This window comes from Anas platyrhynchos, chromosome 33 (genome assembly GCF_047663525.1).
Source record: "Anas platyrhynchos isolate ZD024472 breed Pekin duck chromosome 33, IASCAAS_PekinDuck_T2T, whole genome shotgun sequence".
Taxonomy (NCBI): domain Eukaryota; kingdom Metazoa; phylum Chordata; class Aves; order Anseriformes; family Anatidae; genus Anas; species Anas platyrhynchos.
This window is the reverse complement of record NC_092618.1, coordinates 638,714-658,145: the sequence shown is the minus strand read 5'-3', so window position 1 is coordinate 658,145 and position 19,432 is coordinate 638,714. Positions and strand designations below refer to the sequence as shown.

Here is a 19,432-nt window from a genome sequence, read left to right as displayed (position 1 = left end):
AGATGCCACTCCAAGCACTAAAATTGCCAATGCCGCTCTAGCTGCAACCCCGCACAATTCAACATTATCATTGCTATCCGGTGCAAGCAATGCCCATTTATGTCTGGTGATTTCATGCAACTGCAACAAGCTAGAAGCAAATACAATGAGTTTATCTAAGTAACATGGACTTCTGATAGCATTTGCAGCGATACCTTGCCAGGCCCTATCCCCACAAATCAGAAAAACATCAGGAGGTAAGGCCAAAGCTGTACAATTGTTCCAAACACTGTAGTTGTTACCCCTTGTCTCCATGCCATAAACCCCTAAACCCTGCTTAGTAGTGTCATTGTAATCACAGGTGTTATTTGTATTTTTGTACCGGTATGGCCCTTTCCAGGTTTCTGTAGCAGGATTCATCTGATATCCAGGGCTATGTTCACATTTGTAGCCACCTTTCAGGTTGATACATTTTTGACTACAGATACCAGGGTTTTGACATTTATCAATATCTCCACAGTTTCTCTTGTCTACAAACTCAAACCCAGCTGGACAGTCACATTCATTTATGTTGCATTCCTTCAGGGGCTCATCACCCCAGTCCTTGCAGTCTCTCTGCTGGTTACACACTTTATTGATACCTATGCATTCTCCACTTTTGCACTTGAATTTGCCAGGTCCAGAGCACTGAATAACATTGTTACAGTTTGCTTCATCAGTGCCATCCAGACAGTCTCTCACACCACTGCACTGCCTACTCCTATGCACACAGTTCCCATCCTCACATCTGAACTGGTCTGGCCTGCAGGTCTGAGAAGGGCAGTTAATTTCATCACTTCCATCCTTGCAATCAGGATCTCTGTCACAGTCTTTTTCACCTGAGCCGCACTGCACCTCACTCACAGAACACTTCACCAGAGGTGCAGGCTGGCGGCCACACTGCTCCAAAGATTCATCCGAGTGGTCGGAGCAGTCACCTTGACCATTGCAGACAAAGCTTTTGGAAATACATTGTCCACTACTGCATGTAAATTCTGCTGCACTACACGTCACAATGCCACAATTCTCTTCATCTTCTGCACTGTCACAGTCTCTTTCACCATCACATTTCCACGACACTGGGATACACTGGGTCGACTGAGGACCACAGCTGATTTCATTTACCCGGCATGTTCTCATATGACACAGCTCAGCACTCTCATCAGACCCATCTTCACAATCCGGATCCCCATCACACTGCCATCTGTTTGGCACACACTGACCACTGTTGCACACAAAGTCAGATTCAGCACATGTCTTCTTCACACAAGCACTCTCATCACTGCCATCTGAGCAGTCTTCATCACCATCACATTTCCAGGACACTGGTGCCCGCCGCCCCGCACCTGTGTCACTTATACTACTGCTATTACCCGTGCCGTCAGTGTCAGTGGCATCCTCCTGGTACCGTTTCTGTCTTTGCCGCCCCTTACTCTCCCCCTTTTCTTTTTGCCACTGACCATTCACCACAAATGGATGAGACACATGATTACTAGTTAGGAAAGAGCGTGTAACATCTGCTATACGGCTGCAGGCTATCTGCTGGTTTTGGTAATACTCTAGCTGCCTCTCTGCCAGGTCCATGCGCTGCAGCAGGTTCTCAATGAAGTGCTGGAGCCTGGCTTTTCCCCGCAATTCTTTTTCTGCCTCCTCCTCGAACTCGCTGAGGCGCTGCTTCAAGGCCGCGATCATCTCCACTGCCACGTCCACCTGCCTGCTGAGCACCCGCTCCCTCCGCTGCACCTCCTGCTGCTTCTGCGAGAGCTGCACGAAGGCCTCCCGCACCTCCAGCAGCTCCGCCGTCTTCTGGGCCAGCTCCCCGGTCAGCCTGTCGAGCCGCTTCTCCATCGTCTTGTCCACGGCCTCCACCATCCTGCTGAACTTCGCCCTGACATGCGCGCCACGGCCGAACCGACCGCGCTCCCCGCAGCGCGGGCAGCGGAACGGCAGCGCCGGGCCGGCCACGGGCAGCGGCTCCGGCCAGGGGAAGCCGCCCCGCTCCGCGCCGTCCTGCTGCATCCTCCGCCTCGGCGGGGCGGGCTTGGGAAACTTCGGGCACAGGGACCGGGACCGGCCCCAGCCGAGAGGTGGCCGCCCGCGGCCGCGCTGCCCCGGCCGGTGCCGGCGCCGGGGCCGGGGCCGGGAGCGGAGCGGCCACGGGAGGCGTTTGCGACTCTTGCCGCTGTTCCGGCCGTTTCCCGGCATGTTGCGTCGACATGCCGCTTCCTTGTGATTGTTCGACTGACAATTTGAGCACCATACTGCTCCAGCTCTGCAGTTTCGTCTCACGTGTCCAAAAGCACCACAACGATAACATCGGCAGCGGTGTGGTAACTGGTTACTAGGGGGTGGTACTGGACCACCGGCGGTTTGCAAAGGAGCAAGAGCTGCAAGGACCTGACTCTGTGTAAACTCAGCATGCTCTTTCATAGCCTGTGCCTTCTCTCGCATGCTGTCACCTAATTGCTTTACTGCCTCTACTAACATAGCCTGTGGGCCTACTGGTACCTGAGCCATTCTTTCCAACCCTTCCTCGATTGTCCATGTCCCGGGCAAGGAAGCCAATATATTGCGAGTAGAGGGGTTGCTATTCTGAATTGCGCACTGTTTTAATATCATGCCCTGGAGGTAATCGGGCACCCCTGCCGCTTGTATTGCATTTGCAACGCGATCAATAAAAAGCCCAAATGGTTCCTGTCTACCCTGTTTGATTCCCATGTAGGAAGGTATTCCCCCTGGCCCCTTTATCTGATCCAATGCTCTTCTGGCCGTTCTCATTGATTCCTTGGCTTTATCAGGTCCCAGCAATGCCTGTGCTTCTGTCCTAAAATATGGTCCTATCCCCATCAACTCTTCCAGCGTGACCCCATGTAAAGGGTCCCCCGGTGGTCTTATCACTGCGACTGATTCTTGACAAGCAGCCTGCCAATGGGCATTAAATAAGAGCTGCTGGTGTTGGGTCAAAATTAACTTCATTATGTTGCGTATGTCTCCTGGAAGCAAAATATTTGTTCCCCAAATGTAGTCCAGCATGTGTCTCGTAGGTTCACCTTTCAGACCTGAGTCATTTACTGTGGACCGCAGCTGAGTTAACAATTTCCAGTCCAAATTCACTAGATTAACCGTAACATTACCCTGGGCGTCCGGTGGTGAGTATATTACCGGGAAGGCCTCTGGAATCAATTGTGCAGCTATCTCGTGTTCACCCTCACGTAGGGCCTCATTTGCTATTTGGTTCTACATCCTCTGCCTCTGTTGAACACCGTCTGTAAACGGGCTGGTGTTTTTTCTGTCTGGTTTTTGCTCTCTTATTTCCTCGTCCATCTGAGGGTTAACACTACCAGCTCTTCCCGGCAATCCCAGTCACTCTGTAGCGGCAGCAGCGACTCTCTGCTCAGCCTGATGTATAGCTAAGGCGTTAGTGACTGCTTTCCAAGGCTTCGATAATTTTTTAGCAGTCTTATTGTCATTAATAACTTCATCAAACAATTTGTCCCCAAATTTGCGCCACTCTGCTTGTTCAAAAACTGTATCCGGATTGATAAAACAACCCTTTGTTACTCCATATGCTAATAATCCTGGTAAATCCTTTTTGCAGTCTATACCCTGCGTGCCTCATTTTTCTAAGAAACATTTGAGCAAATCATAGGCCGCTTGTCTCTCCATGCCTTTGTTTATACTGTTACAACCTTTGCAAGACAAGTGACTGGCAGGGACCGTCTATAGGTGCTCCCGGGCGCTCCCGGGTGCGGGGATTGCGCGTTTACGTCCCCCGTTCACCTGTCAGAGTGCAGGTGCGGGGATTATCGTCCCTTTTACCTCTACCGCAATTACTTCAGTGTCTCGCAATTACTTCAATGTCCTGCGCGGTTCCGTACCCCGCGTCTCTCACCGTGAGTCCCCGCGTCCCACCATGTCCCGCGTCTCTCACCGGGAGTACCGCGTTTTCCGCGTCTCTCACAGGGAGTACCGCGTCTCACCGTGAGTCCTGTGTACAGCGTGTGCGGCTCGGTGTCTGGTCAGCTGCAGCGCCGGTCCGATGTCCGCTCCGAAGTTCTGGCGGCGCTCCGATGTCCCGCGCCGCTCCGATGTCTCAGTCTCGGTGCTGTGATGTCCCGGCGCCGCTGGTCCCGACGCCGCTGGTCTCCTGGTCTACCTGCGTTCGGATGTGCCGGCGCCGCTGGTGTCCCGCTGCGCTGCGATGTTTGCCCCGGCGCCGCTGCGATGTCCGTGCTCAGCTGCGATGTCTGCTCCGGTGCTGCGATGTCCTGCTCTGGTGCGATGTCTGTTCAGGTCCTGTTCAGGTCTCCCGCTGCGATGTCCGGTTCAGGCCCTGTTCAGGTCTCAGCCTGTTCGGGCGCCATTTGTTGCGAAGCACGGCCGAAAGCACGACAGACACCAGCAGAGTCAGATCATGCTTCACCATTTTATTGCCCGAATAGCCCAACTTTTATAGTGAATTTTACAGGGGTGGACAGTGTTTCACACAAGATTATTGGTCAAAAGCACCCAGACAAACTGTTAAGAAAATAACATCACCTTTTGATTAGAAGTTAGGAAAACAACCCCTTTTGTGCTTAACGGTCACGTAGGCCTAGTCCTTGAGGCCAGCTGCTGATAACAATATTTTCTGAGTTCCTTAATTGGGTGATGTGGGAGTCATTGCCGTGGGAGCTTCTCACAGTTACTCTGGCAGCTTGGTTTGCTCAGCTACAGCAGGCCCTGAGATTTCTAAGGCCTACCCCTGGTTGCTTAAAGCAAGCTTAGATCGAACAATTATGCCAATTCCCAACATGTCCAAGGTGAATTTAGCAGAGCTCAAGTGCTCAATCTGCTGCCAACAGGCAGAGGAGACCTCTGCAGCCCCAGGACACGCAGTAGCCCCAGCAAAGGAGGCTGGTGACTGATTCCTTGCAGCCTTGGGCAATGACAGTGACCCCATGAGCTGGGTCTGCCTCCCAGCCTGCCCAGCATGGCCCTGCAGAGTGTCCCCGTGCCCTGGGCACCACAGCCCCCTTGCTCTGCAGAGCAGCACCGCCAGCTCGGGCCGGGGCAGGGGCTGGGAGGGCGCTTCCCAGAGTGTCTTCTAGGCCAGCTTCAGGCACACAACATCTGGATGTCAGAGTGATCTTTGCTGTGTGCAAGGAGCTGAGAGACCAACAACAGTCATGGGGCTGGAACATTGCCTGCAAGGTCCCACCTGCCCTAGCACCTCCCAGAACTGGCACGGAACTGGTTCACATGCATCAGAGGGTCTGGGAGCCCAGCAGCAGTGCCATGGGCTTGAAGGATCACAATCAGATCACTTCTACCTGGGCAGGTCCTAGGCCAAAAAGGGGGTGTTTTGTAGGTATGATATTATGAGGCGGTGGTGCCTCAGAAATTCTAAGTCCAGCAGGAAGTGAATGGCTGTTAAATGGCCTTTGAGGTGGCTTCTTGGAGAAATAGCTGGCAGCTCATCCCTTGACTCCCGGCTGGGATCTATGCCATTAGGCTCATATCTGCAAAAGTACCTGAAAGGCAAGCAGAAGGCACTTGCTGTGCCTGTAGTTTGTGAGATCCGCTCTTTCCGAGTACCTGGTAGGCCCCATAAAGGAAGAGGTCTTGGATAGGGCTTGTCATGTCAGAGGTGTCAGCTTTTGCCTGAAGTCATCCTTCAGGACTGCTTTCAGTTTTCAACACAGAGGGGGCCACTGCCTCCAAGATGCCTGGGGTAAACTGAACCATGCACGAGGGCCTGGAAAAAGTTACCCTGGCTGCATAGGAGCCATTCTATATCCAAAAGTTGGAGGCAGGAAACAGATTTTTAGCGTGGTACGGAGCTGCAGGGCACATTGTGCAGGGTGTTCCTGCAGCCTTTATGTTCTTTTCCATCCTGGCTTCGGTGCTGCGTCTGTCTTAAGAAAGGAGTAGCCAACAGAGGTAAGACAGACACTCTGAGATCATGAAAGCCATCAGAAAACTACCCCTAAGAAGATGACTGATATGGGGAGGTCAGAAGAAGCCTGGCCAGGAGAAATGTGAGATTTGGGAGAGAGAAGAGGCCAGCAGAAATCCATGATTTCTGGGAGGCTAGAAGGTTCAGGCAATGTTGATTCTGCTGTAGCACTGACTTAAAAGAGTCATGTAAAGACCTTGCCCTATTTTAACCAGCAACATTAATCCTTAAACCTAAATGCTACTGTACACACTGTCAGGAATCCACTACTCTAATGTCTGACCTCAACGCATCCCTTGAAGCCAAAATTCATCACATAGCCCCTTCCCCTTGTTTTTACTCTCTTAATCACTCTGATCCCTGACCTTAACACTAGCATTAAAATGCTCTTTTTAACCCTAGGAAACTGCCTGAGAGACCTAAACAAAACCCTAAACCACAAAGCTTGTCCATACCCTAAACACAGACCTGATACCCACATAAGAATACCAAAACATTCCCATTCAAACTTTGCTTAATCTTTAACCCAGTAAGGTGGGCCCTAGTCCCTAGTCATATACATGAACACCTAACACCCAAAACCCCTGTTCCTGTGCATTAACCTCCTCACCTTCAGCCCCTCTACTAAGCCTTAACTTTAGGCCCGTCATCCCTTGGGACAGGGCAGGAACCATGAGGTTGCTCTGCAGTCATGGCACTCAAAGCTGAATGTGAGGGGCCATGGATCTCATCAGATTGTGGGCCACAAGGAGGAGACAGGGGAGAATGCTCTGATGAGCTCAGCTCTGCCTCAGGAAGTCCTGCACCAGCAGGAGCAATGTGACTGTGGCAGTGACGGTAAGGTCACTTCTGTCCCTGAAGAAGATAGGGCAGCAGCAGGATCATGTCACAGAAAGGGACTGAGAGGTCACTTCTGTCTGTAGGTGGCAGGTCACCCTTGACTTAGAGCTGGGATCGGTACTTTTCGGCTGACATCTGCCAGTGGCCCTGGTAGGCCAACAAAAGGCACCTGGCTGGCATGCTGACTGTGGGATCCCCTCTGCCTACATACCCAGGAGGACCCATGCAGAAAGAAGGCCCACATATGGGTTGTCCTGTCCCTTCTGCTTGAGTCCATGACTGGACAGCAGCAGGCCCATGGCTTGGAAGATGCTGGTGCGGTGACTTCTGTCTGGTTGGCTGACAGGCCGCAAGGAGCCTGATGGATTGGGATGCCTACTTTAGGAGGGGGTTCCACCCTGATGGAGCTTTCTTTTGTAGTAGAAAAGAGTAGGAGAGAAAAAACTGCCACAAAGTGCACTTTGGAATGTTGGTGCTGGCCACGAGGAGGAAGAACTGTCCCTCAGAGTGTTGTGCTGCGTTGCCAGAGGTCACCCAAAGAGCGTCTGTGATCAGAGCATGGCTTTGTGTGAGAAGGAGCAGCTGGGGAGGGTTGATGAGACACTGGTGAAATGATGGAAATGCTGGGATGAGAGCAAGGTGGTGAACAGAGACGGGTGTCTACAGTCCTCAAAGAAATAGGTGAAAGTCATCAAAGTCAACAAAGTGCTCTGCCGGGCACTGCCCAGCCCAGCCCGGCCCCTGCCCACCTCTCCCCACCACCCTGCCCTCTCTCCAGCCCAGCCCAGCCCAGCAGCCCAGGCTGGGCTGGCCCCAGGGCAATGCCCTCCACAGGCTGCTGCAGGGCTCTGGGCACGGCCACCCCAGCCCCAGCCCCTCACAAGGCACCGCAGCTGCTGGGACAAAGTGTGGTGGTTTTACTCAGGTGGGCAGCCGAGCTCCACCACAACCGCTCTCTCACTCCCCCTCTCCTCAAAGAGGAAGGGGGAGAAAATACAACACAGAGAACTCGAGGTTTGAGATGAGAAAGGTTTAATTAAATGGAAAGGGAATGGGGAGGAAAAAAAAAAACGAAACAAAAGAAACAATCAGTCCGCGCGGGAGCACGGAGAGAGGGAAAAAAAATTATTCTCTACTTCCCATCAACGAGCGGTGTTCAGCCACGTCCTGGGAAGCAGGGCCTGAGGGTCCGAGCCACGGCTGCGCTCGCATCAGGCAGCACCCTGGGGTGTCACCAAGTGACGTCACAATGGGTGCCCACCCAGCCCAGGCGCGTGTCACAGTGGCACCCATTGTGACGTCACTTGGTGACACCCCAGGGCTCCGCCTTATATGACTGCAGCTGTGGCTCGGACCCTCAGTGTCGGTGCACGGCAGTGACGGACAGGGCAGGAGCACTGGGCCTTCGAGGAGTCCCCGAGCATAGCCCACGTCCCACAATGCCGCAACCGCCCGCCCGGAGGAGCCGCCGGTTTCTATTTGGGAACTCTCCCACTCCAGAGGCTGCTTCTGAAGGGGATGAGGAGGGAGGCATGCCCCCCAGGCAGCCCAGGCTGGCCTGGCAGGAGACCTGGTCTTCTAGGGGCAGCAACCGGCCAGCAGAGGACAGCTTGCTGGCAGTGGAAAGAACCCCAGTCGAGGCCTTTTTGCCGGAAGAGGACAGCAGCCCGGCAGAGGCCATTGCTCAGGCAGCGGGCAGCAGCCAGGTAGAGGAGAGCCAGGACGACGTACAGTGGCTGGATCCCAGTGAGTCAGGGTCTTCGGGATGGGGTGGGGAGGGTTGGGGACACAGAGACCCCTGCCTGACACCAGGACTCCTTCCCTGGGTAAAGCGGTGCTTGGGCTGACGGGGCCGAGCTTCCTCCGCAGCACCACAGAATCCCAGGACGCTTTGGGCTGGGGGGGACCTCGGCGATCACGATGCTTCCCCCCAGCCCAGGCTGCCCAAAGCCCACCCAGCCTGGCCGTGGGCAGTGCCAGGGAGGGGGCACCGCAGCCTGCGCCAAGGCCTCACTGCCCTGGGCGTGAAGGAGAGAAATCCCTGCCTGTCCGAAAGAAACCTGCCCTCTTTGAGGTTAAGGCCGTCACCCCTTGTCCTGTCGCTGCAGTCCATGATGAAGATCCCCCCCCAGCTTTCCTGGAGGCCCCTTTGGGCACGGGGAGGCCGCAGCGAGGTCCCCCCGCAGCCTTCTCCAGGCTCCACAAGCCCAGCTCCCTCAGCCTCTCTTCCCAGTGGAGCTGCTGCAGCCTCTGGGCATCCCCGCGGCCTCCCCACGTCCTTCTGGGGCTGGGGCCCTTCCTCTCCTCACCCCTGCATTCAGCCCCTCTCTGCAGCACTCTTTGCTTTCCTCCTTTCCAGGTAATATATGGAAACTGTGCAGAGACAAGGCCGTGGAATTCATCAGGGCATATGTCAGAGGCACAGAAAAGGTAATGGCAGCCGCTTGCATCACAGCTGTGCTCCTGGCGCTGCCCTCCAGGGGTCCCACACAGCCCCAGACCCCTCAAGGCTTTGGTCCTGCTGGCCGTGGGTGTCCCCCTAATGCTCTGTTGGTGTCTTTGTGGCTGCCAGGACGACGAGGAGCAGAAGATGCTGTTCCTCAGCAAAATCTGCGATCTGTGCAGATGTGTCACCGAGAAGGGTGTGCCGATGAACTTGAATGGCTTCTGCAGCAAACATAAGCTGGTGGAGAACATCATGGTGAGAGGATGCGCAGCGGGTTGGGGAAGGGGCAAGGCCCCCCGGCACCAGCCCCCTGGGAGGCGAGGGCTGGGGCAGCGCTGGCTCTGCTGCTGCTGGGTGTCGGCGGCTCCAAGGTCTCATCCTGCTTGTGCTCTGCAGGCGCTGCTGGAAAAGGAGCCCGTGGACAGCTTGCGCACAGCATTCCGGCAGAAGGCCATGGAGACTGTCGCCCTCCTCAGGTGCGTGCCCAGCCCCTGGTGGCAATGTCCTGGTGGCCCTGAAGCTGGCAGGGAGGCTGCCCGTCCCTCCCAGGGATGCCTGGCCAAGGGAGGTCCGTGTCCTCCTTCATAAGCCTCGAGGCACTGCGTCCAACAGGCTCCTCTCTCTCTTTTCTTCAGCAAGACCGTGCCAATAGTACTGCATGGCAAAACGGAGAGACTCCTGCGTGTGTGCTGCAAGAGCATCTTCTTTCTGCCTCCCGAGTCAGATGTGCCAGAGACAGAAAGAGCACTCTTCACTGAGGTATGTGCTGGGTGAGGTACCAGCACCCCCAGTCCTGCTGAGCTGCTGCCTTGCTTCCCCGTGCTGACACAACCAGAGACCAGTGCAGGGCCGGGGCCCAGATTTGCTTTCCCAGCCTCACCCTTTCCCCTTCCCCGACCTGATCTTGTGCTGCAGGAGGTCTGCACACAGCAGCTTTTTAGCCCCAAAGCCACCCCTGAACTCCAGAGGGGCTCAGAGCCAGCTCCTGGGGGTGAGGAGGGCCACAGAAATAATTCGATGCTCTTCTGTCCTTCCTGCAGACTATGAAAGCCATGGACACCATGCTGGCGGCCTTCGTACGCAACTTCCCCATCGCCAGTTTCAGCACAGAGTTGGAGAATATGTTGAAGGTTTGGCATTTGCAAAGAATTTCCAAAGAATCCTCTCAGGTCTCATTTGCAGACCACTGTCAACCCAGCAACTTCTCTCCTCGTAGGCGCTGCTGGACTTTGCCCACTCCAAAAACCCAGCTGTGCGTGAGAGAGCTGTGAGGATGATTGAGAGGCTGGGTGATTTCATCCTCTTGTATTTTGAGGCCGAGGTAAGGCACAAGGAACCCTCCACCCTTTCCTGCATCCCAGAGCATCCTGCCACTCAGGGGTGCCTGTGAGGCAAGCCTCGATGCACGTGAGTGCCTCAGAACCGTGAATCGAGGGTCTTCGTCCCTCCTTCGCCCCTGCTCTTCCCTTCCCAGGCCGTGCTCTCTCAGGGACTGGCTCTGCCTCCACTAAGCCCTTTGTCTCTCCTCCCTTCCTCAAACAGATCTTAGAGAACTTTGAAAACTATAGCGATGATGAGCCCACAGAGCTCTACATCCCCATCCTGGGACAGCTGCTGGGCATCCTCTTCATTTTCACCGGTGACAAAGATTCCATCAGATTCACAGCTTTAGAAACTCTTTCTCACATATACAAAATCATCAGAAAAGGAAGAGGTAAGAAGGTGTGGTGGGCAGCGTCCGTCTGCAAACAAACATCTACTGATTTGTCTACTTGTTTTCCCCGAGTTTAGTGGGGACTGTTAGTGTTAGGTTAGAGGTTGGACTCGATGATCTTGAGGTCTCTTCCAACCTAGAAATTCTGTGATTCTGTGAGTATTGTGAAGGATTGTTTTTGTGCTTGGTGGAGGCTGCCCACGGAATTCTGCCAGGTTCCCTGGCCTCCTCTGCTCCTCACAGCAGCTTCCCGCAGCATTCTGGCTATCGTTTTCCGCAGAAGCTAGACGCTCACCTGCCGTCCAGGAGCAGTTCTCTGCTGCTGTCCTTCCCAACCCTCCCCAGATCACCTACCACGCTGTTTTGTGGTGTCCCCCAGTCTAAGCCATCAATCGATGAGCACTTCCCAAACCGCATCTTCCCCGAGGAGTGAACAGCAGAGCCAGCCGTGCATCACCAGGGATGGTGACGCCCTCCAGAATGCTCCCTGACTGTTTGCTCCCTGCCGTCTTAAAGGCAGGTGTCAGGGGGCTTCCTGCACATCCTGACCCCGAGCAGAAGGGGGTCTGTGACACGCTGCTACCCCCACGGCACCCAACGCCATTGCTTCTCCTCCTTCTGCATCATCCCTGAGGTCCCTCTTGCTCCCAGCACTCCTCACCTTGTGCTTTACATCCCTGCCCACCACTCTCCTCGCCGTGGGTCTGAGCCTCCCTCCTCAGCCATTCCTAGTGAAAGTGCTTTTCACCATTTGGCAAGCTTGTTGGCAAAGATGCTCTTCCCTACTGACTCTTCGCTGTTTCCCCCTGTTTAGCATACTCACTGACAGAGGACATGGAAAATTATGCAGAGAGACACAAGAATTTGGAGGACACAGCATACCCGTTTTCTACAACATCAACTCCGTGTGAAATTGCCAAGGTAATGAGCTCTGGCCTTGCTGGGGATCTTGTCCGCAGCATCAGCAGGCATCTCGTGTGAGCAAAGGGGTCCAGAACCGGTGGGGCTGGCACGGCCTCACTCGCCCTGCTGAGAGGGTTCCTCTTGTCCCCAGGCTGGGGCTATGCGAAGGCTGCTCCCCTGTGTCCCGGCAGCAGCTCCAGCCCTCCTGGCCACCAGCAAGCCCTGGTTACCTGCAGGGCCAGCACTCTGGCCCCATATGCCCCATCCTCACCCCTTCCCCCAAGGGCCCTCTCTCCAGAGCTGCCCTTGCTGCTCAGCTAAGCAGCACCCTTGGGACACTCAGTGAGGCATGTCTTCGCTCCTCCTTCTTCCCACAGGGGTTTGGAGGACATCTCTTCCCTGCTGAGAGGCTGGACATTGTCCTCACAGCCCTTGAAGCTTTACAAGACTCCAGCATCCATGACAAGCAGGGGGCCTGCAGCGTGCTGGACGCAGCCTTGGAGGACCCTTTCTACTGGCTGACAGATGTAAGTGGCCTGTGGCCATGGCCCTGCCCTTGAGCTCTTCCAGGCGTGGTTCCTCTCTCCTTCCCTGCCTCCCTCCCTGCCTCCCTCGTACATCGGGGTCTCTTGGGCTCCAGAAGCCACCTGAAGCCAGCAGAGAGCAATGGAAGGGGCCAAAGTTTGAGTGGCAGCTGTGGCAATGGCTGCGGTCTGCTGGCAACACCATTCCCACTTTGTCCCCCAAGGTGCCAACGATCGTGGAGTGCATCAGGAGAAACCTGGGCAGCATCCACACGGCATCGGCGCGGCAGTGCCTGGACTCCCTGCTTCTCCAGATGACCAAAGTGATGTCCAGGGAAGAAGTCAAGAATCTGCTGCAGTTCTCTCCACCACGTGACAGGTCCTGGCCTTAACATCCTTGAGGGCTTGTTCCGCGTCGGGAGATGCACCTGGAGACTCTCTGCTTGCCACACCAATGGCAAAGAGCAGGACATCCCCAAGGAGCACAGCCCTCCTTCCCACCAATGTGTTCCAGCCCTACTGGGCCAGCCAGGGCTGCAGCAGCCCAGCTGTCCAAGGCAGCCTAGAGTCCCCCTGCCCCCAGGGAACACCAGCTCAGCCCCTTCCTGCCTGCCCAGGCTGGGCCCTCAGTGCTCCCCAGGTCACAGGGGCTGCAGGACAGCCTGGGTCCTCTGGGGCTGGCCCAGTTTGTGGCCCTGCAGCTGAGGCAGCCTCACTGACAGAGGATTCTGGGCTTGCAGCACTGACCTGGCCATGTGGGAGGTGATCCTGGCCATGCCGAAGACCTTGGAGAAGGTTTTAAACATCATGATGGAAGACTTGCCGCTGCGCTACTGGTGCACCGCAGTCACCGAAGAGAACTGCATCCGTCGCTTGGCTGTGAGTTCCCAGATGAAACCTTGCTCCCAGCAGGGCTACGTGTGCCCCTTCAGGCACACAGGCACAGCCCTGTGCCCATCTACCCCCAAACTGCCAGCTCCCGCAGGACGTACGGACACATGGTCCCTGGGGCCGGCAAGCCCCCGTAGCTCCCCGCGCCTGGTGCCTCTTTGGTGCCAGCTGGCGCTGCCCCATCCCTGCCCAAAGGTGGGAGAAGAAGAGGCTGCAGGGAGCCCTGCAGGCCCTGCCAGGCTCTCACTGCTCTTTCTTGCAGATGCTGGCCCAGAATCACAGTTATGAGTTTGGTAACCCAGTGCACCTCCAGAGCTACCTGAGGCACCCAAGCCCAGAGATGCGCTTGATGGTTCTGAAAGGGCTCTGCACCGTGTCAGAGAGCCCTGAGAAGGTGAGCGGGCCATCGTCAAGCAAAGCCATGTTGGCAGCCTGGGGCTTTGCTCTTCTGCCCTCCCGTCCCTCCCCGCTGCCACGAAGCAAGGCAGGAGGCTGGTGCTCAGGAACCAGAGCCCTTTGCCCAGGGTGGTCTCTCACTGCCTCACGGAAGGGAAATGGTGTCTTTCCTACAGGCAAGGAAAATTCAGGTCTTGCTGCCAGACATCCTGGAGGCCCTGCAGGACACCAACACAGACATGGTGCTGAAGGCCCTGCTTGTGCTGAGAAACGTGATGGCTCATGTGGAGAGGTGGAAGGACAGTGGCCTGGCTCTGCAGCTGGCTGAGAAGCTCCTGCCATTCTTTGACCACGTAAGTGTGCTGCGGGAGCCCGAGCCCTCAGCTGGGCCCCCTGTAACGAGGGCTGCCCTTCAGCCCGGCCCTGTGGGCAGCACTCAGGCAGGGCCTTCCCAGTCTCCTCGTCAGCCCAGGCGCTGGGGAGCTCTGCTTGGGCATGGCTGATGCGGCTGGTGGCGAAAGTGGGGTGGCTGGCGGGCAGCCTGCGATGGCAACCGATTGCGTTGCCCTTCACGGGCACCAGGCCTTGCAGCTGCCCCTGAGCAGCTCCTCTGGGAAGGATCCAGCGCTGAAGCATCTCACAGTGCTGGGAGCTCCCTTCACATCGGCCACGCTAATGCTGAAATTCCTCCTGTCCTCCTCCCTGCCAGGCGTCCAGCCAGGTGCGGGAGCACTCCATCTGCCTCTTCCAAGCCGTGGTGGAGGCTGTGCTGCGGCAAAGGACGAAGAAAATGAAGAGGACAGTTCACAGGAGCCTTCTCCCACTCTACGTTCATATGAGAGACCAGAGTGAGAGCGTAGCAAAGGTACAGATCTCAGAGCTGAGCAGTTATGTGGGCAAGGGTGTGCTGATGCCACAGGGTTGCTCTGGGGGATCTCTGGCCGGCAGCATGAGCTGCCTCCGATGGTGGCTGTCCCGTGGCCTTGCCTTGGCCACTGAACCCAGTGCACGCTGCCCCCCACCACAGCCTCCCATAACGCGCTGGGAAAGGCTCGCAGCCCTGCCAAGAGGAGGGGACAGAGGGTCTCCTTCCCAAGGCTGTGCTGCTACCTCCCAACCTCTGTTGCTCCGCAGGCCTCTGGGGAAGCTCTCGCCGTGGCTGCAAAGTTTCTGCGACGCAAGGAGCTCAAGCGCTTCGTCCAGACAGAACAGATGTGGAGGATCGGGGAGTGCTTGGTAAGGACCCAACTTGGTTTGCCCCAGCTGGGCAAACGCGCCCGGCCAGAGCCCGCTGCCTGCAGCCGCATCCTCGCTCCCTTCCTGCCAGCACAGAGCCCCAGGGGGCTCTTCTGCAGGCCCCTCTGCCCTCCCTGCCCCCAGGATGCTGGAGGAGACCCTGGAGAGGGTGTGCAAGCCCTGTGACCCTGCGTTCTCTCTCTCTCCAGCTGCAGCAGGACAGAGGCAGAGTAGAAGAATACCTGCAGCAGAGCCAGCCCTACCTGAAGGCCACTCAGACCCTTTTGCGACTTGAGGCCGTCAGATTCATTGGTGAGCCCAGCCCCTGGGTCCCTCTTGGGGCAGCCTTTGGCAGCCCCAGGCACTGCCCTGGCAGTGAGGCAGAGCCCTGTTGCCCCCAGAGCCCCCCGACTGGGCCCTTGCTCCAGGGTGCAGGAGGGGGCACAGCCTGGCTGGCCAGGCCAGGGGCTGCGCTGCTGGGAGCGTGCTGGGGAGCGGGGCTCTGATGGGATCTCTGTGTCTAGGTCTTGCTGCGCGCTACTGCGAGGACCAGAGCGAGGAGAAGCTGAATGAAATCCTCAGCGGTGAGTGAGGGCAGTGGGGGGTGTGCTAGGGCTGGGGGGACAGCGGCAGAGGCCCCCGTGCCTTGCCCTGCTCCAGGGAAATGCTTCGGGGCGGAGGAGCAATGCAGCCATAGGAACGAGGGAGAGGAGACGGGGTAGCCTGTGGTGTCAGGGAATGGCCTCCCAGCCTGGAGCTGGGCAGTGCCGCTGAAAGGGTTGAGTGTCCCTGAGGAAGAGTCAGGGGAAAGGGCAGTAAGGCTGACAGAAGGTGGGAGCCTGTTGTAGAGCACACAACCAGGACGAAGAGGGAGATGAGACAGCCTACAAGCAGCTAGGAGCAGGGTCACGATTGCTAGCCCTTGCTCTCATGGGGAAGCACAATAGCGAGAGGAAAGAGTCCAGGAGATTCCTGGAGTGTGTGAATCCTCCCAAGGGATGGAGGCAGGTGGTGAGGGAACCAGCTTGTGAAGGTGCCCCACTTGACCTGTGGTGCGCAGGTGGGGAAGGACTGGTGGCTGCATTTGGGACATTGCTGAGCAGCAGCTTTCAACGGATTCCTTTGTCCCTCCTGCTCCACCTGGCCTGGGGAAGAGTCGAGTGGGGCTGGCATGCTCTGCAGGGGATGCCTGGGGATCTCTGCAAGGAGTGGGTTTTCATCTCTGCTCTTCTTTCTTTTGCAGTCCTCCAGCCTTCATATAAAGACCCGGAACCCATGGTCCATTCCCTGGCATTTCAAACCACCCTGATCCTGACGTCAAGGCATAAGGCAATGTCAGGACGGAGATTTCCACTGCTGTGTTGCTGCTAGCCCCGCAGCAGTCCTCAAAAGAGCAATATATATTTTAATAGAACTAGGTTGTTGTCTCGTTATTCCAGCAGCTCCTTCACAGTGACTCGGTGCCATGACGCTGAGCTAACTTGGAGGCCACCAAGGACCCTGAGAAGTTCCCTCTGTTCCCCTGAGAAGGCAACTTCCTTGTGAGGGGAACAGAGGGCCCTATTTGTTAGCCTGACCCTACCCGTAGGGAAGTCTGCTGCCTCCCTGGGGCTAGGGTCATGGACGTTGCCAGAAAGCTTCCCAACCGGGTTTTCCCCTCTGATTACTATCGTCTTTTGATAGTCCAGGCCGGCAGTGATAATACTGAAGATAGAAGCCTGAAGACTATCAAGCGGGACTTTAGGGGACTGGGACGGGTAGTGGATGGAGTGGGAGTTCAGGTGGTGTTTTTGTCCACCCCTACAGTGGCAGGGAGGGGTACAGAGAGGAGTCACGACTCACTGGGATCCAGCAACTGCAACTCCTTCTTGCTGTCCTCTGTCAAACCTCTGTTCTCTACCACTAAGCTGTCCTCTGCTGGTCTCCTGTCCTCTGCCGGCAAAATGTCCTCTACCGGGGTGCTGTCCTCTGCCAGCAAGCTGTCCTCTGCTGGCCGGTTGCTGCCCTCAGAAGACCAGGTCTCCTGCCAGGCCAGCCTGGGCTGCCTGGGGGGCATGCCTCCCTCCTCATCAGATTCAGAAGGAGCCTCTGGAGTGGGAGAGTTCTCAAATAGAAAACGGAGGCTCCTTCGGGCAGGCGTGGGCTATGCTCGGGGACTCCTCGAAGGCCCAGTGCTCCTGCCCTGTCCGTCACTGCCGTGCACCGACGCTGAAGGTCCGAGCCACAGCTGCAGTCATATAAGGCGGACCCCTGGGGTGTCACCAAGGGAGGTCACCAAAGGAGGTCCCATGTGACACGTGCCTGGGCTGGGTGGGCCCCACCGGGCGCTGTAAGTTCGTGGGCGACACCAAGCTGGGCAAGGGGATCTGGACAGGCTGGATCAACGGGCCGCATCAAGTGCAGTCCACTTGTCAGATCAATGAGCCATGCAGTCTTTTTGCAAACAACTCATCCGACCACACTGTAGAGCAAGAGAGATTTTATTTGCTGTATTTTCTTATAATTACCCCTGTAATGCTTAGGACACCGATCATACTCGTGTTACGCTGAGAAAAAAACGGAGACAGCTGAGAGCAGAGAAGCCCCAGTCCGAGTGAGGCTGGACAGAATCCTTACCTTGGCCCTGGGGGCCTGAGCAGGATCTCAGCTCTTCCCCCCTAGCCAGGGCTGCCGAGGCCTCACTCCAGCTGCCCACAGACAGACATCCAGCAGCACGGACATGGCCTTAGCAAGGAGGTGTCTTCTCCTTGGGACGCCTGGATGCCACAAGGATGCCACGAGAGAGCTGCATCCTGCTGGAGAGCAGCCTGAAGCCCAGGAAAACACCCCACAGACAGGTGAATATCCACACGCTGGGGTATTCCAGTATCCCAGGCACACAACATGCTGTACCTAGAGGATTCTTGGCCACTCTGTTCCTGCTGATCTTGGCCAAACTCTCCTTTCCCCCGCCTGTGCTCACAGACCCCATCCCATGCGGCTGTGCTCAGCGCTGCCCTGCAGCACCCTGCCACCACCAGGGCCCTGCCAAGGGGCACCTCCATGCAGCAGGAGCTATGGGGCAGCTGACAGAGAGCCCTGCATCACCAGCAGGGTGTTCAAGGCTTCTAGGGTGTCAGGGGCACCTGGCTTAGGCCACTCCAAGGGGCTTCTGCCAGACTTCCTCACCTCGCAGCGCAATCCAGCAGGACTCTCACAGCCTACTGCATTGCCCACCGCCCTCCCAGAAACAAGACCCAGCACGAGACCCTTCCAGGAGCTGCAGCTGCATGGCCCTGCAGCCAGAGACTTACCTTGTCAAGGGCTGTGCAGGTTTCTCCTGCAGGCAGCTCTCAGCACCCTCCCACTCCCAACTGCCTCCAACCCCTCTCTCCTCTCCTCTCCCCATGGGGGTCGAGCCCCCAGCCCTTCTGCGCTGTGCAGAGGAGCTGCTCCTGGGCAGAGCTGTGTCTCTGCACCAGGGCCCTCTTGCCAGGAGCTCTCCCTGTCCCAGGAGCCCAGCCCAGATCAGCAGCAGAGGCATTGGAATCAGCCCTCTGGGGGCTTTGGCGATGAGCCCATGAACCTCAGGCACTGAGAGTGAGTTGAAGAAATCTCTCAAGAAATCCAAGGCAGATGCAAGTTTCCTGCAGTGTCCCCCTGAGGGGGGACTCTGCTGGCACTGACACAGCCTCCCTTGGAGCTCATTAGAGCAGAACACTGGAGGCAGTGAGGACAGGTAGACAAATGTGAAGGTGACACTGATGTATTGAAAAACAGGCTTTGACCCCAGGCTCCTGGGAAGGGAGATCCTTTCCCTTCACACAGGAGCTCAGGGCTCTTCCTGGGCAGTAGGAGATGGGGATGTCCATGGCCCAGTGCAGGAGAAGGGTACGACTCCTGCCTGGTTCATGGCTGGTGAGGAGGCAATGAGACCCTGGTGCTTTAACAAGAAGCTGCCTCCTCATAGGCCTCGCTGTCGGAGACAAGAGCCCTAGCCATTGACACACAGACCTCAGGCCTGTTGGGACTTTCAGCCTTTCCAGTGTGCTTGCTCCTCTCCACACCAGGCTGTCCAAGAGATTCACAGACCTGCACCTCTTTCCCTGCTGGCTGTGTGGTGTCTCATCAGATCGGAGCCGAGCATGGTAACTTACATTTTCTTGGTGGCCATGCTCCTCATAAGGCAGCTCTGTAGGAAGTTGGCCTGGTTCCTGGTGAGCTCCTGGTGAGCTCGTATGGCATCCCTCGTGGTGCCCAGGCCCTCCTCCTCCTGGGCACTGCTCACTCAGCAGGGTCCCAGTCTGCCCTGATGTGTGGGGTTCCTCTTCCTCTGGTGCAGGATGAGGCTTTTCTTCTTGTAAATGTCAAGAGGTTTCTGTAGGCAAAATCCTGCAGTTTCTCAAGGTTCCCCTGGACAGATGCTCCATTCTGTCAGCCTTTCATGTCTGCAGGCAGACGTTTCAACCTTCGTGTGATTGTGCTATCTGTGACAAGTTAGCAGTATCAGGAGTTGCAGGAGAGTTTGGATAATAAAGGAGTAACCA

At 56.5% G+C, this 19,432-nt stretch overlaps 1 protein-coding gene across 1 annotated transcript; it reads left to right on the top strand.

Annotated features, from left to right (window-relative positions):
* The first annotated feature begins 2,234 nt into the window (after positions 1-2,234).
* On the top strand, positions 2,235-19,386 carry LOC140000176 (maestro heat-like repeat-containing protein family member 7). The gene is made up of 15 exons (XM_072029957.1): positions 2,235-2,348; positions 9,369-9,497; positions 9,639-9,718; positions 9,878-10,001; positions 10,283-10,372; positions 10,459-10,563; positions 12,237-12,386; positions 12,608-12,762; positions 13,124-13,262; positions 13,537-13,668; positions 13,847-14,023; positions 14,380-14,535; positions 14,805-14,906; positions 15,116-15,218; positions 19,340-19,386. The coding sequence occupies exons 1-15, from the start codon at positions 2,235-2,237 to the stop codon at positions 19,384-19,386; spliced, it is 1,803 nt and encodes a 600-aa protein (XP_071886058.1).
* Positions 19,387-19,432: the final 46 nt, after the last annotated feature.